The sequence below is a fragment of the Camelus dromedarius genome, chromosome 1 (assembly GCF_036321535.1).
Source record: "Camelus dromedarius isolate mCamDro1 chromosome 1, mCamDro1.pat, whole genome shotgun sequence".
Lineage (NCBI taxonomy): Eukaryota > Metazoa > Chordata > Mammalia > Artiodactyla > Camelidae > Camelus > Camelus dromedarius.
Genome location: NC_087436.1, coordinates 93795883 through 93819305, shown reverse-complemented (window position 1 = coordinate 93819305; position 23423 = coordinate 93795883). Strand labels below are relative to the sequence as shown.

Sequence of the window (23423 nt, the reverse complement as noted above, 5' to 3'; positions counted from 1 at the left end):
TCTTCGCCTGAGTGTTCTTCCCTTGCCCACTGTCTTTCCCACCTCTCTAAGCACCTAGTTTATCTGTGGATAACAAATAAGCTCTATAATTTTTTTTCCTATCAGGTTCACAAATGGGGCAGTTTAAGTACTAAGAAAGTCATTTCCTGAGGCTTATGGGATATATTATGGGGGAGATATATATATATATGTGTGTATATATATATAGAAAGAGAGAGACTAAGGCCTAAAAACATTTCTTTTAGTATAATAAAGATACTCTTCTATTTTTACTGAAACACTGATAAATATTTATAATATACACAGTAATAGTTAACTCTGACACTTTGTAACTGCTTCTTTAATTATAGCGGGACCCATCTGAGACAGTGTCTGTGAAAGATGTTTTGGCCCGCGCTGCAGCAAAGGGTCTACTGGATGGGATTGAGTTGGGTAAACCTTCAAAACGGGAAAAGAAGAAGAAAAAATCAAAAACACCACTGCCAAAAGCTCCCACTGCTGATAATAACAGCGTCCAAATGAAAATTGCTGAGTTCCTGAGTCGAGAAACTAATGCAAATGCTAATCGGTCAGAGGCATTAACGACAAAAACGTCTCTTCCACAGAAAAATACAAATCAAGTGGGTTCTTCTCCACAGGTCAGAAAAACCAACAAACCCACCACCAATCCTTTAGCGCCTACGTTTATGAAGAACACACCTCCCGCCAGACCCTATGAACGGCTGACAAACTTTGTGAGACCTCGCCCAGAAGATAGAATGATTGCACTGAAACCCATAGAGATTGTTTTGCCTCCAGTAATGTTGCCATTTTCAAGTTCCCAAGGGATCAGGTCTCATGTACCAACTCAACAGTTTTACTGTCGTTGGGTTGGGCCCAAGACTGTCATGCCTGGCTATCTTTCCACACCATCAGTACCCAGAAGTGGGGAAAAGCCTAAAGATAACTTACCTTCCTCTCTACCCAGACGTCCTCGACCATGGCTTTGACTGTCCTGTGTGTTTTACAGGGGTCAAGAGTAGTTGAATTTTTTTTCAAAGTCTGATATTTCTCTGAAGGTTAGATATCCCTACACAAAGTACTCATTCTTTTGGTCACTTAGTATCTTCTAAATCTGATTATTACCTTCAAGAGAATTAAGACAAATGAGAATAATGTATGTGAATTAAGCAAAGCAGAATTCAGAGATTTCAACAGCTGGGTGCTGGTCTGCTTTAGACTGTCCTTCTGTAGACTCCGTGTCTCACTCTTGTTAATTTTCAGTCGGGACTTAAGACACTAGTTTTAAAAGAAAGCAGCAACAAGTTTTCCTGAAGGGAAACACTGTGCCTTATAACATACCCTTTTAGAAATTAATTTGTGAGGCAGTTTATTAGAAAGCATAGATACGGAAAAGGTGCTCTCACACTGACTTCAGTGCCCTTCCGTATCTAGTCAGCTGTAGTTTAACATTTCAACACTATTAAGGTTGACTTTTTTCCCTTAAACATCAAAATATTCTTTAAACAGGGGATATTATGAGCTTTTGTGATGTGACTGAGGTTGAGTCTGAGTAGGAAGAACAGGAAGTGCCAAGTTTCCAGGTGTGGGTAGTTCAAATGTCTCTTCACAGAGTGAAGACTGTTTCTCATTGGAAGAGCTTCCAGGATCCAGGGCAGATTGAACGTAAGTGCTTCCTTCTGTTTATGCCAAATACTGTTGTAAAAAAAGTGACTGTAAGCAAACCTCCATCTAAATAGTAATTCTGAGGAAGAGGCAAAACTGTTGAATACAAGTGACACACCTGTTTTTGAAGAAATCTTTACAAATTTCTGATTCTATTCAAAGATCAGGTGAAATGGTCATTTCAAATGGCACACAGTAATTAAACTTGGGTAAATCATTTCTGATGTGCAATTAAAATATATGTAGCACTATTTTAATTATATTAAGTCAATTCATCTTGACTGTATTATCAGTTGCCTTCAAGAATTGGTTATGATTATCATTTCTGGGTCTATTGGCTCTTTTTCATCATGGCAACAGAAATTAACATTAAAAAGTTACAACTATAAGTTTTATTGTTTGAAGAAATGTTCATAGACACATTCATAAACTTTGAATTTAAAGTTCTGTTTTCAGAACCTTTTATGTTGAATAGTGTTATGTAAATTCATAAATTTCAGGTGGCATGATTTTAATAGGATTTTATCCTCTTCAAGATGAATATTTAGGTCTATTTCAGCTCTAACATTCTATAATTTTCTCACTTGAAGGATAAAAAATGGTGAACTTTGTTTTAGTAGTAATACATTTTTTTAACTGAAGATTTACATTTATCAGTAAAATGTGTCAGTGAAGAAAGGAAACATGACTTTTTATAATTGAACCAGACTTCTTATTTCTAAATCCCAAAAGAATTCTCATATTAATTATGAGTCTTAAAAAACACAGAAATGTTTTAAATGCTCAGCTTATTTACTGATTTCAAAAATCAGAAACTGTATAATCTTTGCTCTAAAAATTATAGTACTTTTTTTCTTATTCCCCCTCTCTGACCTGGAGTATCTCATGTCTCCGGGAGGCCAGTGCAGCTTAACTGAACTTCGTTCAGTAAAGAGCTGGTATTTTATCTCAGGAATCTTTTGTCCATTTCCTGCTGTCTTCCCTCTACCCCAGGCTGAAGAGTATTCCATTGTCCAAAAGTAGCAGGTCTGAGATTTTTATTTTCTGTAATCAGTTATAAAGAAACTAATTACTGTTATGAAATAGTTCAGGATATTTTTCTGATTTCTATAGCAGCATGTGATTTAAGTCATGTCATAACTTTAAACACTTATTTTTAGTATCTTATAACATGAATCTTGTCAGTAAATTATTTTTCTCTTTATAAGTATATGGAGATTTTGAATTAAACCACTCATTCATTAAGCCTACAGTTTTCTTCTTTGAGACTCTTCTAAGAAGGGCGTGATCGATTATTTACATACTTTGGTAGAGTAAAAGGGAAAATACTTTGGATAAAAACAATATGCAAGGATTCTAATGGAGAATATTGATTGCGCTATTTTTCTTTCTTGAGCTTTTTAAAGTGCTGCAAAATTCTAAAATAATGAAATTACTGGTATTTAGGTACTCCAATAGCAAATTCAGACTTTTATCTATAATTAGTTACCATTATATAATACCTGAAACCAAATGAAATTTTTTTCCTTGAGAGTAACTGCCTTTGATAGAGTAAAATAGATAAATTACTGGGGGAAATGCAAGAAGAACAGAAAATGGGTACATAACTTGAATTCTATTTGTCTTCTTCCATATGGCTAACAGTTAAACTAAACCAGATTCAACTGATTTGTTTTTCTAGTTACCTTTCATTTGGATTTAATCCCTGTACAACTCTTTCATTCTTTGATACCAGGTTCTTAAAGGAAAGACAGACTATCTTCCTATTAGAAAAAGTACTTGTACAAGTGTCAAGTTGGTGACTGAATAGGCCTCTACGTCCACAATGCCAGCTGTCCTTCCTGAGTACCAAGTAAGGGCAGTGTGATGTATTATTCAAAATTTAAAGTTTGTTTCTAGTTCTTACCAGGTGGTGCTATGCAATAACTAGTCAAAGCAGAACCTTACTTACTAAAATGATTTTTAATTTGAGGCAAGAATAATTTGAAAATAAAATGACTGGTGTGGAGACACTAAACTTTTATTTCTATTTCTGGATACGTATGACTGAGATGTCAGATAAATGAGCCAAACGTTTTATGCAGCTAATTTTATTCTCACAACATGTTACATTTAAATGTGTAAAAGTGGTCACTAGCAAAAGGGGCAGAGAGCAAAACCAGATGTTCTTTTGGGATAAACGAGCTGCTCTGGATGGCAGGGAGTGCACTGGCTGATAAAGGGGGAGCATATCTTCTCCCTGAAGTTGAAATAAATTAAACTTCGTGTGACTGGCTGCCTAACACACATGGTAGCTGTGTATTGGGTTAACTATGCCTGGCAAACTAGAGAACTAATGGTTTTACTAGTTAGGTTGTGCTCATATCAGTAAGGGAAATGTTTCTCACATTGCTTATGAAATCTTGAATTTGTGTTGCAATGCTTATGAAATAAGTGTATCATATAAGAAAAGGAGGAAGGATTTAGTGCTTCTGGTAAATGACCTAGTGTAGAATCAATCATTGTACAAATGTTTGTCATAAAATCATAAAGTGGAATTTTTAAAAAAAGTAGCAGTGCCAACAGTTTATCACCAAAAACTTATTTTAATGGAAATGGGTCTGATGGCCCTTCATGCAGTAAGACAGACACAAACAAAAACAATGGTCCTTGTTAGCTATTGGTGATCTATATCCAGGTGGAAACAAAGGGCATGTGGACATGTGTCTGTCTCTTAGATGAGCTTACACGTGTTGTGAAGGATATAAAAACTAAGCACCAAGCAGTGCTTTAAGTTTGCAAAGTAAAGTGTTTAGCCATAGGCATGTTGGCTATTGCCCTTGATGTGGCCAAGGAGCACGTAGATGAGGTGGCAAGTCTGCGTCTACCTAGCTGCTTTTAAAAAATAAAAGGAACTTTAAGTATTTGGCCTTTTCGTCTACATATTCCAATAAAAATGTGACTACAAATCATTACAAAACCACCTTTTAGGCAATGTATAGTTCACTGAGATTACTGAGACCTGGATACATTGTCAGGTAATATCCAGTAAAGATAATACATTAACACAATTATGCAGTATATTTCAGTAAAAAATAGAATAAATAAAATAAAATATTTTAAGCTGTATTTAACAGGTTAATTAAAAAAATGATAAGACATACAAGGCATAGTGAACATGGCTGCCTGTTTACCAAATCACAGATACAAAGAATGCATAGATAACCGAAGTGTCACTACAATATCATCAGGTAAAACACTGGCATCCTTTCACAGAAAATACACACATACTTTCATACATACTTTTTGGCCATGGCAGAAAGTGTCTGAACATACGGTTTAACATAATTAATTTTACAAAATTAATTGCCTTTAGTATGCAAAGCTATTTTTAAAACAAAATATCTGCAGTAAAGTTTTCAATACGTAAAGGCTATCATTCATCTTAATGCATCCTATAATTGCATATATAAATCAGTTTGCTACTTAAAGCTAGCTCAGTATTCTTGATCCTGAAAACAAATGTATGCCTTAAAAAAATGAATGGGGTTCTGGTAGAGATTCCCAATACAAAAATGGATCACTTGTTCAGAATTTTGAAGCTTATCACACTAAAATGTTTCACTGTGGAGAGCAAGATGAAAGATCATGACGACTGAATGTTGAACAGCTTTTCAAAGGGCAAAGTAAGGATTTTCTTAATGCAGTAATTTCTCATGGTATCATTGGTTACTTCAGAAGAACAGTATGTAGGCTGGTGAGAAGTATAATTCATTTCTAGAGTGGCATCTTTTTTGTCAGAACACAAGGGTGCTAGCAAACAATTCCAGAATTCTGAGAGGCAACAGAGGTGGGAGGCCACCTGCTCATTCCATCATGTTCTCTGGTGGCTAAGTATCAGGAGTTAGGAGTCTCTCTACCACAGGACCATCATCTCTGGACAATCTCGTGGGCTGGACAGGCTGTAATGCACGTAGAATCCTGTCCTTTACAACACATTTGAGGCACACTGTAGGAAAACACTCCTGGACTGAGAGAGGGCAATGGTTTTATAATGAATACCTGCGTGAGTAATTTGGACATATTTCCCACTTATACAGGGAGTCCTAAGATTGCCCGACAATAATTAATTGGATATGCCCAGAGTAATTCTGCAAAGATTCCTCCTGACTGGTGTGGAAGCAGTGTGATTTAAAACTGGGAGTTGAGAAGCATGGGTCCTAGTCCTGGTTTTCTCACGAACTTCTGTGAGATCTTAGGCTAAGTGATTGAACCTCTTGGTAATTCATAATATTTTTTATTTCTCAAATATGTTTAGTATCTTCTCTACTGTATAAGGCTCAACTGTGATGATAAGAATGTAGAAACCATTTCACAAGTACACAACAGTAGATAAACAAAGTGTTACTGTTATAACTGGATGTTATAAATGATAATTTCATCATTGAAAAGTAAATAGAACTAATGCTTTGAGCTTAGCAACTTCTTTTTAAAACAAGTGTCAACAAGTGTATCTTTACAGCTAAGTTTCTCATCTATAGATAGAGAAGCAGGAGAGTGCTATTTGGGGGAGACTTGTTAAATAGTCCATTGTTCCCGTGTATATTTTGCTCCAATATGAAATTTTTTAATCTTGAAAATAAATGGAAACAATATAAATTTAAAAATATATCTAGAGTCCAACAAATTTTAATATTAAATACATAAATTCAGAAAGGTTCAATTTTGTGTAATTTGTTGCCATGGACAATACATGATGGACAGACAGCTTTCTGGGCAAAAAGCATTCGGGTAAGATTAAGCTAGAAGCAGAATTCTAGCAGAACATTTATTTAGGAGGTGGGAAACAACATAACGTGGTGGTGGAGGTCTAAAATATAAATGACATTTCCTCAACTCCAAATTGCATATCGGCTAATTATCAAACTAAGGATGAAAGGCTTATGAGGACTATTTCATTTTAATGTTCTTTATGTAGAGAATGGCCATAGTGAACTATAATTCTCTAGCTGCATTGTACAATATAAGGCAGAAGTTTGAAATAGGTCCCACCCAAAATGCATTATGATTTTGTCAATCTCTTTCTTTTTGTTAATAATCAGTTTGAAAAGCATCTGAAAAGAAAGGCTATTTTTGTTTGATTTTAATTTCTGAAATTTAGTTTTTCAATTTTGAAGCTTCACTTTTGTTTTTTTCCAACATCCCACAAACAGCTGTAGACATGAAATGGTGGTGTCCATGTGTCAAAGAGCTTGTCAAGGAAAGCTGCCAGTTGGTTTGTATACTGATGCCAACAGCCAATTTTGTCAACCAAAGTTTCAATTTTATGAAAAACTAAAACAAAAATTCGTCATCCTATTTTTACAGCAATTCAATGGTTTCTGTTATGCAGTGTCTACTCCAATGTTGAAAACAAGGCAAAGTGCTGTAGGACTTAAAAGTTGCTTGTGACAGATCCAGTCAAGAAGACAGTGAATCTAATAACTCAGGCATCATTCACTCCAAGCACTCAGCATCAGTTCACTGGGAGGGGCGTGGCCACATCCTTCCCCGTGTGCGTGTGGAGTTATGTGACGGTCACGATATTTACAATCAGAAAGACCTTCCACTGCTCATGATGTAACTTACTGACAGCAAAAAAAATTATTCATGCTTCTTTTCATATCACACGATGGTGGCAAGACGAGAGAACATGCTTGTCTAACACTGTTTGGTTAAGGATAAATTCTCCAAAGACAAAGCATCAGCAACTGAACGGAAGGCCGGAGATCAGTTCCTCCTCTTTAGTGTAGCTGTTCAATCTCCAGTAGATATCACAGCATCCTTTCACATATGCAGCTATGGCGTTTCTGTGACAGGGCGTTTCTGTTTCAAAGTGTCAATGAGGGACAAGACCCCCCGTTTTACATTGGTTGTGACTCTTCTGGTCACTGAGTCTGCTGGCGGAGGAGGCGGTCGGACTTTCTGTGAAGGTGGCCTGGCTACCAAGCACTTCTGGTATCGTAACTGAAATAAGGCAGAACAGTTTTATGGTCGTTAATATCCCTTCTTGTTTAACGTGATTTTAATTCATCACCAGTATATTTACTCCCAAAGGTTAATGAACTGGCTCCTAAACATGAATTGAAAAGAGTTTACTATTTTTTTTTCTTAATGTGGAGTATTTTAAATTCTCTTAAAAGACCGTTATGCTCGACAAAGCTGTTTTGGCTTTTGCTATCTTTTTCTCCCATCCATTTCCACCCTCTGCTTGTTCTCTATATTGATAGACTGCGATTAATATACTTCATAGTCAAAGAGCTAATAAGGAAAAGACAAAGGATTGGGAGAGATATTATTAATTAAATCTTTCCTCAGAGACAAGTACATAAAGTATGTGCTCACAGCTGATTGAGAGACAGCATGGTAGAAAGGGCAGAATTTGAATCTAGGCTCTACCACTTGGGAACTATATGACGCTGGGCAAGTTATTACACCTCTCTGAGCCTCAGTTTCTTCATTTGTAAAATGGTTGAAGAACGGGGACCTTAAGAGTGTTAGGATTAAGGAACACTTGCAGAATGCCTAACATAGGCCTACCAACACAGAAGGCATTCATAAATGTTTCCTTTTCTATTTCCTGCTTTAATTTTAAAAAAACTATGTATTGAGATTTCAAGATACATTTTATTTACAAGTCTAAGTTTTAATGGATTAATTTTTAAAAATCCATTAGCACTGGTGCCACGGACAGTTTCTGCCCTTCAGAAACATAATGACCCAATCACCTGCTTTTGTATCAATGAAAAGATAAGTAATTCTTCAAAACTAGGTTAAAAGGGTAATATGTACCAAACATTTTTCCCTAATCCAAGCACTTTAAAATAATTCCATGGCTGATTTTTAAAAACCTACTTAAATACGAATGAGTTCCTTAAAACAACTGTGAAACACACTGATGTTCCTCCGAGAAGTAGAAACTATCCTACAGCAAGACTGTCACAATGCTCTGTCATAGCCCACAGGCCACAAAATTAGCCCCTTTCAACCCAATTGTATGAAAAATCGACCAGTTTGTCTCCTGTGTGTAAAATACATTGCTGGGTCTGCGTCACAACCAAACTACAAACTTCCAAAGCACAGACTGATAAATGGACAGGCATGGCAATGTGGTACGCTGAACTGGGAGTTTCTACTGTTGGTTAAGTTACATCCAGTGAATCAAAATTGTGCCTGATAAATTATTTCATTAAGAGGACCCCTGTCTCACTCTAAATTTCATCAAAATATTTTCAGCTGGGCCTATACCACACAGCTGCAAAATATGCCTAAAAATTAAGTAGACTCAAAAGAATGTGTTAACACTAGAGATTATTTCAGATTATATTAAATTCATACATAGATATTTCAGATGGAGACTCATGCAGATTTGAATCAAGAGGAAAGCCGCTGAGCTAGAAATGCTGGCTGCAGAGTGTAAAGAAAGGTTTGATTTTATCAGTATGCCTGACACTGGACTGGCTGAGTCATTTCAGCTGGTTGCTGTGATATAATAAAAATAGTAAGCAAGCGAGTAAAAACTGTTTCTAGGAGAGGAGATGAGTCTGGGAATGAGAACAAACTGTAACCAGTAATAAAGCTAATTATTTAATTGTCCTCAGCATTTAAAATGTATAATTAAGGCTGAAAGCCATTCATTTTATGACTAAAACCATCTGTTCTGATCCTTCTCCATTTCATGAAATACCTAAACAGTCATCATCCACTTTTGCTTGGCCAGACTCTCCCGCTTTCTATTTTCTTCGCACAGTCCTTTCATCCCATCTCAACCTCCTGTGCGTGGTCAGGAGGTTCACCTTGACTCTCCCACCCAGCTCCCCTCCACCCAGCCCTGGTCCTTTTACACAGGTGGATTTGCGTCAGAGCCCTGGCCCCATGGTACCCGAGGGGAAACTGCTCTAACAAGGGACTTGGGTGAGAATGAAGTCAGGTAATAAATGCACAGCACAGGGCTTCTCTCCCCGCTTTTCCCATCTCCAGTTCAAAGATGGCTTTTAAGATAAAAGCCAATTGGCTCTCTTCTTGTCCCCCACCTCTGCCTCTGCCATCCAGCTCATCCTTCCCCCCTCTTTCTTAACCTAGCAACGTACTGTCTGTGACGAAACAGAGACTGCCCTTAACTCCACCTGTTCCTGAACGCACGGCATCTTCTGTCCAGTCTCAAAGTCACTAACCAATCAGCAGGCTAAGCCCAACCCCAGGCTCTTCATCTACCATCAGGACCTTGGACCAACTGTAAATGTGACCCCCATTCCAATCCAGCTTCACTGGTTCTCCTCCCTCAGCCTCAAAATTGTGTGACTCTCCCCGGTCCCCAAACAAACGAGCAAGGGCCCCAAGGGTGTGCCTCAAGCCACTCCTTCACCTCAGGCCTGGTGTGTGATCTATTTTCAGGGCCCCTTTCCTCCCAGTTACTCCTCCATCCACTGCAGTCTTACACTTTCACTGAGAGTACTTTCTATGCCATAACAGAAATTGGGTTTAACGTGTTTCCTCCATATACCCAAACTCTGTAAGGCAAGGACCATGTCTTAGTCCCACTTGAACTTCCCAGAGTCTGGCCCATAAACAGTGGAGTGAATTAACTGAAGTGCAGGTGCTTCAAATCCAGCACTCCTCACCCCTAGCCAGGTGCCTCCATCACCTGCTCCTGTTTCTTCCCACTGCCACTCCTGGTTCAGACGCAGCTCTCCCCTGGAGCAGTAAACTGGCCTTCTGGCCTGTCTCCCCACTTCAGCCTTGTCTTTTCAACCCTTCTCTGCTTTGTTTTCTCCATTTTTTTTTAAAAAAGAGTATGCTTTTGAAACCTAACTTGGTCTATTCACTCTTCTGCTTAAACAATCTTTGCTGAAGATAACACCTTGGCGTGAGGTCACAGGCCCTACATGACATGGGCCTCGCCTCCAACTACACCTGCTATTGCTAGAATACACCATGCAGCCCAGGTCTGGATGCCTGCATTTATACAGCTCCCTCCTTACTAGAACTCTGCCAGTACCCAGAATAATAGGAGCTCAAGGGACAGTTGCAGAATGACTGATGAGGTGTTTTTGTTTGAAATCATATACGTGGCCCAAAGGGCCCTGGCTTTGTTGCCTGGAGACCTGGGGATGAACGCAGGCTCTATCCCTTACCAGCCCTGCCCTGGGGCCCGTCCTTTTCCGGAGCTTCTGTTTCCTCATAAATAAAAGAGGTCTGCCTAACCGGGCTGTGGTAAGAACTGCATTCACAGACATAAAGTAAACCAAGTATGTAAGAACAATGCACTTAAACCAACTATCTGAAATAAAAATCATTCAATACACTGAATTTTTTTAAAAGTACTGAGTTGGTTCCAAAGAGCAAAAAACTCACGCATGACCAGCATTTCCTGATCACATATTGAAATTAGGGGTCAAGAATTGGGAATCCTCAAATTTGTGGTTTTGAAGATTATCGTTTTCAGTGCTACTGGAGTCTGCACAGAAGCACTTGGCCCCATCCGGTCCTGCTTCCTTCGGGTGTCCTGGCCTCCTGAGACGGCAAAGTGTTTGTCATTGATTCTGCCCACAGGATGAGGGTGTTCTTACCTACTTGGTTTACGTTGTACCTGTGAACGCAGTTCTTACCACAGCCCTGTTGCACAGCTAAGCATTACTTTAGAGCTTAGGCTTTGCTACTTTTAAGTTAGTGACCCTGCTCCAATTGACAGCATGTTAGACAAAAGCCCAGGGCACGCGGGCCAGGCCCTCGCGCAGGGCCACTCACCATGCAGGCGGCCTGCACCGCCTCGGACACGTTCCCGGCATTAGGCTCGCACCAGAAAACGTGGCACTCAAAGTGTTGGTTCCCAGTGTCCATGATGAAGGCAAACGTGTGCACATCCTTCCCGACTCCCATGAAGGACAGGAACCGCACCCGACACTCTACTAGGATTTCCTCTTCATTCTGCAAGAGACGCTGGTGAGAGCCCGCACTCCGGGAAGCCGGGCAACAGCCACAGGCACAGTCGGACCTAAGTCAGCATCTGCTTAGTGTGGCTGCAGACAGGAAGTGGTATTAAAAAAAAATACATAGCCAGACTGAATTTAGAAAGGAGTAGCATTTTTCTAGAAAGGTTAGTTTCTGAATGCGTCTGGGGACGCCACTGCTGCTGTGGGTGCCGCATGCTGGCATTTAATCTCGCTCTGAACTACACTGCAAATGGTGTGTGCGATCCCTTCTCTGACTGCTGCACTCAAGCCCGTGGGATCACCGGGGTAGAAGCAATGTCATGTAAACTATATATCCTGCCCATCCAGTGGCTCAGAACCCATTCTCCCAGGCAAACCCACTGGAAACCCCAGAGCACCAAGAGAAAAGGAGCCATGGGCTCTTTCCATCCGTGTCTTTCCCCAGAGCAAACAGCACATTGAATCACGTTTCTACCTAAAACTGTGTAAAACAAAAAGCTGTCAAATCCCCTTTTAACCCCCCTTTCACAAACTGGTATCCAAATAATGATGTGTGAAGAAGTGTCTGGAAGTCATTCTTATGAACACCACATCCTTCGCAGCAGCCATGTGCAATTTTTGAATTAGTAAATACATCCAGAATGGTAACTTTTGGCTCATTAACACCTTGACTTATGTAAAGGGGCAGAGCACAGAAGAAGCAACCCTGGCAGAGTGCTGAGGTAGGAAAAGGCACCACATGTTTGCAGACTCGAAGAAAATCCCACGTGGCAGGCTGGAGAGGCAGGCAGGCAGGGCCAGTGAGCAGCTTACTCCTTTTTAGAAACTGAACTGGGCTAGAAGGTGAGCTGCTCATGGATAGAAGCAAGAGCAGGCCAAGGATTTATGGTCTTATCATGACAGGTGCTTCACCGAAGCAGGATGGAAAACTGACCCTGCTACTTCTAGCTGTGTGACCACGGGCAGTTACTTAACCTCTCTGTGCCTCAATTTCCTCAACCACAAAATTGGGATAATTTGGGTTGAGGCTAATGCTGGCTTCTCTCCAGATGACCCGTGGCCCCTGCTACCATAGGACCTTCCATGAGAGAAGCGTCTCCTGTGCCCCAACCCCAGACAACACAGCCCAGTCAATACTGGAGCCTGGAGAGTGGCCAGAAAACCAAGCCCCATTAATGAGTTACTGTTAGAATCGCAGTGTCACTTCTAGCAAATGACATCAATCTCCTGGGCACAGCAGGAAGGAAGAATGAGGAGCAATGGACTAGAAGCCTCTGAGGTGTGCAGAGATACAGACACAAAGGGAGGAGTTTTTGTTTTTTGCACATAGGCTATTTTAATCACAAGCAAGCACAGCTCCCCAGAGGTCAAGCCTTGGCACATGCCTAAGTTTCATGGAAGATTACTGTATCCAAAATCTCACTGTAACCCAGAAAGACCAACTGCATCTGCCACCCTCCTTACCGTCTCACTGATGACAGTCACAGTAGCATCGGCCACGTTCATGTGCACCGACGGCCAGTCCTCCTTGCTGGACGAGGTCATGAGACTTTCTATGGCACTGTTCAGGGTATCCATTCCTGTGGATGGAAGGGACAACTGAAAAAGGTCCTAAAGCTATTTCTGACTCTCAGATGTGGGCCCAAATCACCCAGTGACAGCTATGTCCAGACTGGTCTTTTATTCGTAGTCCCAGACAAGACATTTTACTTGAGCATTTCATTGCTCAAAAAAAAAAAAAAAAAAAAAGAAATGCCAGCTTTTTCAACAGAAAGAAGGCTCATGAGAACCTCCAGAGACGTAGCATGCCACGTCCTAACTGGAACATCTCTCCCTCGCTCTCTCTCTCCCCCCAACAAAGATCCCCTAGCCCCGAGTACTCAAATGCTAACTTTTTCTAAGCAAAGAAGCTTCAAAAGGGGGACCCAACAGAAGCCAGCATCTGCCAGATCCCCTGATCATCCTTCACTGTACTCTGTCAGTTAAGTAAGGCCCAGTCTGGATGGCCCCCGGACAGGAGCAGTCTGCGCTGTTCAGCGGGGCCCTTTGGCTGGGTGTTCCCACAAGCCATTTCTGGCGGGGGAGAGGTGGGATAACAACTTTATTGAGATATAATTCACACACCATACAACTTACTCATTCAAAGTGCAAAATTCAGTGGTTTTTAGTATGTTCAGAGTTGTGCCCCCATCACCACAATCAGTTTTAGAACATTTTCATCAATCCAAAAAGAAACCCCATGCCTTCCAGGAGTCCCCCTCCATTTCCTCCCAGCCCCCAGCCCCCAGCCCTGTCTCTGGACATTTCACATAAATGGAATCATACAGCCTCTGCAACTGGCTCTTTCTCTTTCATTTGGCATATCGTTTTCAAGGTTCAGCCATGTTGCAGCATGTCTAACACTTCGTTCCTTTTTATTGCCAGTTAAAGTGCCCCTGCATGGAAGTGCATTTGATTTGTCCATTTGTCAGCTGATGGCCATGTGGGTTATTCCCACTTCCTGACTATTACGGATGCTGCTGCTGTGAACTTCCGTGTACGAGGTTTGGTGGGAACAGATGTTTTCATTCCACTTGGGTATAAGCCCAGGAGAACTGCTGGGTCAAACGGTAACCCTATATTTAACTTTAGAGGAACTGCCAGACTGTTTCCCAAGGCAGCTGTGCCGTTTTACCTACGCCCAGCAGTGCACGAAGGTTCTGATTTCTCCACAGCCTTTTCCACCCAGGAAATGGCTACATCTCCCAGCCTCCTGTCAGCTTAGTATGCATAAGCAACTAAATTCTGCTCCTGGGATGTGAGCTGACCACTGCATGTGCTGCTGCTTCTGGGTCCCATCTTAAGAGAAAAGCACAGGGGCTCCCTCAGCCCCTTATCCCCACACACCACGTGACAAGGATGGAAGCAGGTGCCCCCTGAACGGAAGCCCCGGTTCAGGACGGCAAAGCCCTTCCACAGCCTGAATTGCACATCTCTGGACTGCTGGGTGAATAAGAAACCCAGGTCTGCTTTGTTCGAGTCCCTGTGTTCTGGGATCACACATCAGAGTAACTCAGCCTGTCCTATACTGTTCCCCTGTTTGGCACTGTTTGTGCGCTCTGGCTGGTGACAGCGTGAGGGTCTGATTCAAGACAAAGCAAGGGAGTAAAACAGCAGACCCCACCCCGATGGGAGGATGAACACCTCCCACGCACTACCCAAAACTTGCGAAGCGTAAAGACAAATAATGAAGACACATACCGACTGGTTTGTCTACAGGCAGCATGCCCAAGTACTGCACGTGGAACTTCTGGACCAGCTCAGTCTTTGGTGTTGGAAAATCTACTACAGGGAACAAAGCGACACATCTTTCTTAATGGTTCTGATATACACATAATGTCCTGTGTTTCTAGAGATAAATGTGGCAATCATTCTATAAGAACAGCATTTCTTCCACCAGACACTGGGGCTCTGTCAATCAAAGTCCCGTTCACTTTTCATTTCTAGGTAGGAAAGCATTTGAAAGCAGAACTAGAATTTATGTGTTGAGATGTGACTGTCCCTTGGATGTATGCTAGGTCGCAGCTTTGGATGTCCTATTTATTAGGTATAGTTGATACCCTGAGAAGATGTAATCACAAAGAGCGCAGAGACAGGACGAGTAACTTTACCGAGCTCCCCAAAATATCAGCCCATGTATTTTTAAACCAACTGGTCCTTACCACAGGCTATACCTGAGTATCAAAACCACTAAAGATACTTTTCTTTAATCTTGTCCAACAACAACAAAACGCATCCTGTCCCCTCATGCTGAACCCTGTTGACACAAGATCAGCTCTAAGCCATGCACGGAGGGCCGAGTGCAGGCTCGGCACGAGGGATTTAGGGAGACCAGAAACGCCAGGGATCCATCTGAGACCCTCGGCTTCCTGACCCACCTACCTTGCAGGGGAACGTCAAGGTTCACGTTGGTCCTTTCATGTAAGGAGCTGCCGGCCAGGGCTTTGGCATTCTTCCGTTCGGCCATAATCTGACAAAGAGAAAACGCAGCTGTGGCTCATGGCTACAGACTCCGGTCTTCAGCTGGTCCAGCTGGTGTCTGTGCCGACTTCACTTCCAAGTTGAATGGGCTCTGGTCTGTTGCCTGACCTCCCACCCACGTATCTCTGAGCTGTATATTTCAAAAGCTGTGCCCATTTTCTCTGGGGATAATAGTGAATGTACCTCAGAGTAACTAACAGTCTCCTAATTATTTAGAATTTATTCTTCCATTTACCAGGCTCCCACCTCTACTGAAACAACCCCCAAAATACCCCTAGTCGTATACAGAGCCCCTGGCCCACAGCAGTCAGTGGAACCCAGGGCAACGGACATCCCCTACTGCTTCCAGATGGTGACTCTTGGGTACTCTCTTCAGGGCTCTGGGGACAGAGTACATGGGTTCAAATCCCACATCTGCCACTTACTAGCTGTGTGGCCTTGGGCAAGTCACCTGCCCTGGTTCACTTCCTCCACCGCACATGGGGATGGTACTTCTGTCCCTAGTAACACTGTGTCGGTCCTGAGAGTAAGTATGAACACTCCGAAGTGTTAGCTGCCAGTGTCGTTGTTATTGTCAAATTGTTTAAATCTGTCAGCCCTCTTTCAAACTCTCCTCTGTTGGGGCTGCTAACATCTCCTTGACTTGAGAGCCATCGCTTTTCACCCCTGTTCACAGCATTGTGGCTTTGAAGACTGAAAGAATCCACCTTCACTGACCCCCAAAGCAGCTCACATCCTCATTCCCGGCCCCACCTTCCCACCCAGGTGGAACAAAGTCACTTCCCCCCAGAGCTCCACTCCGCCGTCTCCAGATGTGCGCCTGGGACGGCGGGCAGTAGGGCTGCTGACAGCAGGAGACTTGTGCTCTGGGCCAGGCCGAGCTCTAAGGGCTTCACACTGGAGGACAAGCTCCACAAGGGCCAGGATCTTCTGTTTTAGCCTCTGCTGTCTCCTCAGAACAGGGCCTGGTGCATGCACGGCATTCAATTACATTTGCTACGTGAATGGATGAGGAAATGAAACCGGGGAGCGCGGCATGCACGTGAGGAAGGTGCATCGGGCTGCGGTGACACAGGCTCTCTGGACCGGCAACCACCCCACAGGGCCCAGTCACACGGTCAGAGCAGCAGACCGCTGTGCTGTTTCTCTGGGGACTGGGGACAGCTCTCATCCCTTCCCCTCCCTCAGGAACTTCACTCCTGCTTCTCCGAGACCAGGCTGGGCCTGGCAGCTCGAGGACTTGTGGGAGTGAGGCCGTGTAAGGGTGCCAGCCTGAAGGCATGACGGTGACATGCAGCACGGGTGACATGAACCCCTTGCTCAGGTCAGTGAGTACACCTGGGGACTGGAAAGGCCTGGCTGAGGGAGGCTGGGGACAGTGTCCTGGAGGCCTGGCCACCACTCCTGGAACCCAAGCCAGCCGGTAACGTGGTCACTAAGAATGGATCCTTGGAGGTCAAAGGTCAGAGTGGCCATGGTCTGTTCTGGAACACTGGGTCACGCATGGGAAAGCAAGCAGGGTGTGCCTGGAAGAGGACGCTTAGGGGCCTGGTAACCCTGGGACCCGACAGCAGCTGAGGAGGCAGGGTGGGCATGCTGGAGAAAGGAGGAAGCCGGGAGGAGGAAGGCTCAGCGGCAAACACCCATCCAGCGCCATGTGAACCAGGCCCAGTGCGGCTCCACATGCCCTCCAGTCCAAGAGCTGCCGGCAGAGACAAAGAATCTCTCTCACTGCCACAGACCACACGTCTCCAGTAACCACGTGGAGGTTCTAGAGGGGAAGGTTTCAGGTCCACACAAGAAAGGCCTCCACGAGAGCCAGAGCTACTTGGTCCCAGAGCAGGCTCCTGAAAAGTACCAGACCTGTGGGTGGAGGTCAGTGAAGGGCCCGCAGAGGTGCGGGGATGCTGCGCTGGAGGGAAGGAGCGAGGGAGGGAGGGAGACTGGGCTGCGACACCCGACTGTCAGTTCTCCTTCTGAGGCTGCGACTCTGGTTAATGAAGTGGGACCCTTACCATCGTGAGCCAGTGACAGTGACCACAGCCCTGCCTCACCACTGGCCAGAGTGCTCATGAGCTGCGGTGTGTTCTCATGAAGTCAGTGTGTGTTCATGACCACCCCTAGCTGCCTGCATTTCCACAGACCCCCCAGAAGGAAGGGGACCTCCCTTCCTTCTGTCCGTGTTCCCTCTCAGATCAGGGGGCCCTGTCCCTCGGAAATCTGCCAACTCCCTTCACGTTTCCCGGAGGGGCTTGCTGTACATGGTGCGTCTCCACCAGCACACCTGCCACCCTTCTGTCCACCTATTATACACCCCGGACTGCGGAAGGGACCAAGGCTGTCCTCCTTTTGTAGGTGGAGCACCATTCAAGAGTATTAACAACACTGGCTGAACTTGACAGTCTGCCTGCTTCTCCCTGAGCTCCATTTGCAGGTCAACGTGCCAGGCTATCCACCCCTACCACATCCCTTCCCTGCTGGAGCAGTGAGAAAAAAGAGAGGGGCGGGCCACAGTGCCCTGACCCACCTTACCTTGGAACAGATTTCGTGGAGACTCGTGGCGATGGCTTTTGCTGGTGTGTCACATCGAAATACATGACATTTCAAAATTCTTGTGTCTCTGTCTCTTGCTACATAAGCAAAATCTCTGTGCAAACAAAATGTATCGGTACATTAGGATAAAGAACCTTACGCAACACACATTCTGGTTGTGAATGTTAACTGAGCTAGGAGCCAGCATGTCAGAGGTAAACAGAGAATGCGATGGTTAAAAAAATAAGTGTCAACAGCTACCTCAAACAGAGGAACAGTTTTATGGATATTAGGAATTCATTTCTGAGCAAAATAACTAGGATGTCCCCCAAATTATGTTTGTTGAGCTCCTGGGATCTTAATGAACAATGCTTAATGAAAACCGAATTTTATAGGACACTTCTATCCAGAGTAATAACAAATATTATGATTATAAATATTATGACCACAAAACAGAACACAGGCTCGAGAGGAGCATGAATTTGTATGAGTGAGACTGTGGCAAACATGGGGGTGCAGCAGAAGCAGAACAATAGGCTCTGATGTGTAAACAGGTGGCCGGAGAGCGGATCAGAGCTGCAGCTGCTGAGAAAGTAGACGGGCGATCACAGCAACACAGAGACACCACAGGCTGAAGTCCTGTCAAAGGCACTTGATTCTGCGCGACACCTCTCTTACTCCAGGGCCTGGGGCGACGGCAGCAGCCTGACACCTGTATCGTCAGCTCAGACGCGGCGGTGAGCATGCAGCTGGTGCTTTACTGATTTCAGCATCGCTTTACTGATGAAAGGATATCGCCGGTGACGTTACCTGGCTTCAGAAGAACCATGCCATACAACTAGATTTCTCACTCTTAGTATTGAGGACAGCGGTTCAAAGTGTTTATGAAAAATAAATGCCCAGATTTACCCATCTGGTAGTGGATCACAGTGATTTCTTTGTGTGTGGTGCTAAGCCAGGATCCTTGTCTGTAGATATAATCACAGATGAATGTATTACTTCCCTTAATGTAGGAGCTGGCAGTGTTCTCACAGACTGTGACAGATTTTCCCCAAGACAGACTTGGCTTCTTTGGGAAGGCAGAGGGGTCTACTTGCTGGAGGCAACCGGCCATCGTGAAGGTCTGGCCAGAAAAGCCCTCCCTGTTGCCTGCCCCAGGGAGCCCTGCGGTGACTCCAGGCCAGGGGTATCTTTATCTGGCTGCCCACAGGCCCTTGAACCTCCAACCGTGCACAACTGCCCTCAAGTCTGCTTGCCTCCGCCCTCCCCTGTGTCCTCCCGTTCTCTCTCAGTTGGCGTCGTCCATGCCAGGACCCGGGGCCTTCCTCATGCCCCACACTCCGTACCCAAACCCCGTGTTCGGCCTGCTTGACCTCTTGAAAATGTCTTGAAGCCACCCCGTCCTTGCCAGCGCTGCTACCACTCAAGCATCCTAAGTGGGTTCTTGCGTTCGCCCCGCCGTCTCCACGCCCGGGCCACGGTCTCAGCCTCACCTGAGGCTGGGCGAGTGCCTTCTCGGAGCCGCCGCGCCCCTGGGACACATGGCGCTCAGCCCTGGGTACCGTGAGCGTCTGCTTATGCGCTGTCTTCCCCACTCCCCTCGGAGCTCCGTGAAGATGATCTGTGCCTTCTTCATCCCCAGGACCCAGCCGGGGCCTGGCCACAGCTGGTACCGAGTGCCCCTTCCTCTCACACACGGGCCCTGCGGCACCCCCACCGCCCATCTAGAAAGTCAGCCTGTGCTCAGAGGTGGCGCACGGCCTCGCTCCACGCTGTGCTCCTGAGGCCCTTCCATCCTAGTCTCAGCCCGACCAAGACAGCACATTACTTAAAAAGGAAGTGAAGAGAGGGCATCACTTTTGGAGACCATGCTCAAGGGAAGTCCTGCTGTGGTCCCCCTCCTTCTGGCTACTTTTCTTTCCTGGGTGGGTCCCAAAGTAATACACACAGTGTCTTGTCACACACAACTCTCTTCTTTAAAAATTCCACATTCAGTTGCCATTTTTCTGAGGTCAAATCTCTTTGAAGTTCCTGTGGTCACCCATGGAAAATCTAAAAACTTTTGTCTGCATTTCTGGAGTTCCAAAACTGGTCCCACCAACTCTTCCAGCATCCTTCCTCCAACCAAGGAGCTCTCCCCTCTGATCCAGAAAGGGGGGTCTTCCCACCTGGCGACCCTGGCCCCCCTGCCCTTCTGGAGCTCACTAACCCATCTACTCGGTACCGTCCAGCCCAAAAGCCGGCCCCCAGCACCTTGCTGGTGTCTAAATGCCGACAGGATCTGCGTTCTGTACCACAGTGGATTAGAGCCAGTGATGCCCTACCTTAAGTAGTTCCTGTAATGTTCCCACCTGCAACTGTCCTCCCTGAGAGGGCAATGGATCAGGATTCGGGCAACCCAATCTCTAGTCCCATTTCTGATTCCACTGAGCTATACCACCTCGGGCATGGAGTTGGACCTCATCTCTAAGTCATGCAACATGATTTCCAAGGTCCCTTTCTGGCTCTGATGTTCTATAATGTAAGCCTCCAAGATCCACCCTGCTCCCCGAGACTGCTGGCTGGTCTCCAAGTGCAGCAAGTGCGAAGACACCGTCGGGGAGGACCAAACAGGCCCTGATCAAAAAGCGATGGATCACTCCCATCAAACTTCAGCTCTGTGCCCTCTGTTCTTTCAGATGCAACCCCTTAGGAGTAATTTTTTAAGATTACTCTTATCAATCTTCATTTTCCTTCTGGCTCAGGAGAAAGTGATTAATGCCTGAGGAGACCATCTAGAATCCACGTCTTCCCACAGGGGCAGCGCAGTAGCCGCAGGGCCTGTTCGGGAGGTTCTGACACTTTTGTTTTCCCTACAGTTTTGTCTTTTCCTGTTCCCTCCCAGGTACCAGGCTGACAGATCAGGGAGGCAGAAATCTAATAGCTGAGAGTCTGGTCCCTAATAGCTGAGAGTCTGGTAACTAACCTCCCAGGAGAACACAAGTTCCTCCTCCTCACTGTGGGGGTCAGGAGATGTGCACGTTTATTCCCATGAAACAGACCCCAAGTCACCCTAAAACAGCGGGAAGTCCCGAACATGGGGATTTTTCAGACCTCTCTTTCCGATCTGGAGCACAGACAAGCCAGACAACTTCCTTTGTGTGCAGTGAAATATGTGGCTTAGCTACTCTCATTATTACTCAGAATGGAGTCCAAACCGGTTATTTTAAAAGCCTGGCTTCTCAGCACCTGGTTTCTGAATAAGGCTGCTTTGGTAGACAGAATGATGACCCTCCCAAGACGTCCCTGTCTTAATTCCCAGAAGCTGTTAATAGGTTACCTTAAAGGGCAAAAGGGGCTTTGCGGATGGGATGAAGTGAAGGATCTCGAGGTGGGGCTATTGTCCTGGATTATCTGGGAAGGCCCAACACAACTACAAGGGAAGGGAGGAGGCACTTTCCCTAGAGGTGAAAGGAAGGCAGGCAGCACCTAAAGGCTGGAAAAGGCAAGGAAAGGGGTTTTCTGTTGGTGTCTCTAGGAGGAACACAGCCCTGCTGACACAATGGTCTTAGCCTGAAAGACCCATTTTAGATTTCTGACCTCCAGAACTGTAAGAGAATAAATTTGCGTGGCTTTAAGCCACTAAGTTTGTGGTTAATTTGTTACAGAAGCAATATGAAAGTAACACCGCTGCCAGTATTACGATACTAGTCAAATTATGATTCGGTATAAAGACTTATACTTTAAAAAAATATTCAATTCACTTCCACAAATACCTTCTGAGCCACTATTATGCCCCAGGCAACAGGGAAGCAAACACAAACAGACGAGGCTCCAGCCTAGGAAGCCCGCTGTCCAATGACAGAGCTGCTCAGTGAGGTCTGAGCTGCGTCAGTAAGGATAAGGACCTCAGCAGGGTGAGAGGGCAGCGATGGCTCAAAGCACGCTCACATGCGCATGAGCAAAGGCACGGAGGTAAGCAAGCCCACAGAGGATTCGGAAGAACTCCAGTCCTGTGCATGACTTCCGGCACTAGGGTGAGGGGCCATGGCTGCAGGGAGGTTGTACTCCTGTCCTGCCAAGAGCCTGGGCCTTACTCTGAATCATCGAGTCTGTAATGTGACACGTAACCCTATCTGACAAGTGTTTTGAAAAGTTCCTTCTGGTAGAACAAAGTGGGACAAAGGAAGGAGGCCCCGGGGCTGCTGCTATGGTTGGGGTGAGAGAAGAGGAACAGGGAAGGCTCCATGAGCATCCATGAAGACGGGGGGGGGGGGGGAGTCGGGGGGGTGGAGGCAGACTGGCAGGGTTGAGGGGGGTGTGGGAGATGAGAGGGAGAATCCAGAGTAGCTGTGGGGTCCCCGCTTGGACAACTAAGCGCTCTCACACTGGGGGAAGGTGGGGGAGTGATTTGGTGGAGGAAGCGGATTAGCTCCAGGCTGGATGATGGGTGTGAGGTGCTTGGGGGGCACCTGGTGGCCACGCCCACCAAGCAGGTAGACACTCAGTCCCTGAGCCCAGTCCTATGGTCTGGGCTGGAGACCCCGGCTTGAGGGGGCAGCTGCAGTCAGGGGAGCAGATGAGAGTGTGGAGAATGAGAAGAGACAAAACAAGGCCTGGACCCTGAGAAAGAAAGCCCAGGAGAGGCTGGTTCCAAAACATCAAATGAAGGGATTTCAGGAGAGGTCCCCATGGCTGCAGGGGCTGGGTGGCGGGAGACAGGTCACTGGGTCTCAGTGACATGGAGGTGTGCAGGGACCTGGGCCTCACTGGAGAATGGAGTTTGGGTCTCAGTTTCAGGAGACTGCGGGGTGCAGGAGTTACAGGAGCACAGTGCACCTGCCTCCCTGCTCCCCCTTCTTATACCTCTCATTCCAGAACTTCTCAAACATCCATGAGAGGAGAGAGAGGACCTCCAGTGAACAACAGTGTCCCATCATCTAGCTTCACGGTAACCCAGACGTGGCCCAACTCAGCCTTTCAGACTTTTTTCCAATCATCCTGAAAGATCTTATGCCCATTTGTAAGAGTAATTTAATGCTTTCTAGAGCTTTTCCTGTATACTGAGAGGGACAAGAAATTGCCTTAATAACCATCCTCCACAGCGACAGTATTCCTGACAGAAAGTACAAACCAAAGCTGTCAGACCAGCCCAGTGCCCCGTGTGGGGATCTGGGCGCGGGGTTAGGGGGGTCACCCAGCCAGGCAGGGCCCGCAGGGTCTCTGACATCATGATGAGGGCATTTCAGGAGCCTTCCTTGGGGAGCCTCAGTGGCT

General features: G+C 45.3%; 2 protein-coding genes across 15 annotated transcripts in view; one reads left to right on the top strand and one right to left on the bottom strand.

The window, feature by feature from the left end:
* The window catches only part of NSUN7 (NOP2/Sun RNA methyltransferase family member 7), a 37860-nt gene extending 31547 nt beyond the window's left edge, over window positions 1–6313 (top strand). The window contains exon 12 of the mRNA XM_031435556.2: window positions 351–6313. Within this exon, the coding sequence (XP_031291416.1) occupies window positions 351–989 (639 nt within the window). The 3' untranslated portion in view covers window positions 990–6313. The remainder of the gene's footprint in view (window positions 1–350) is intronic.
* Window positions 3740–23423, bottom strand: part of APBB2 (amyloid beta precursor protein binding family B member 2) — a 333398-nt gene continuing 313714 nt past the window's right edge. For 10 of the 14 annotated variants that reach the window (XM_064487170.1, XM_064487174.1, XM_064487137.1 and 7 more), the window contains 6 exons: window positions 18168–18282; window positions 15537–15624; window positions 14856–14939; window positions 13080–13195; window positions 11431–11610; window positions 3740–7650 (listed from right to left, as the gene is read on the bottom strand). In XM_064487170.1, the coding sequence (XP_064343240.1) occupies window positions 7483–7650; window positions 11431–11610; window positions 13080–13195; window positions 14856–14939; window positions 15537–15624; window positions 18168–18282 (751 nt within the window). In that variant the 3' untranslated portion in view covers window positions 3740–7482. The remainder of the gene's footprint in view (window positions 7651–11430; window positions 11611–13079; window positions 13196–14855; window positions 14940–15536; window positions 15625–18167; window positions 18283–23423) is intronic. The other 4 variants (XM_064487197.1, XM_031435550.2, XM_010980367.3 and 1 more) reach the window with 2 other exon arrangements.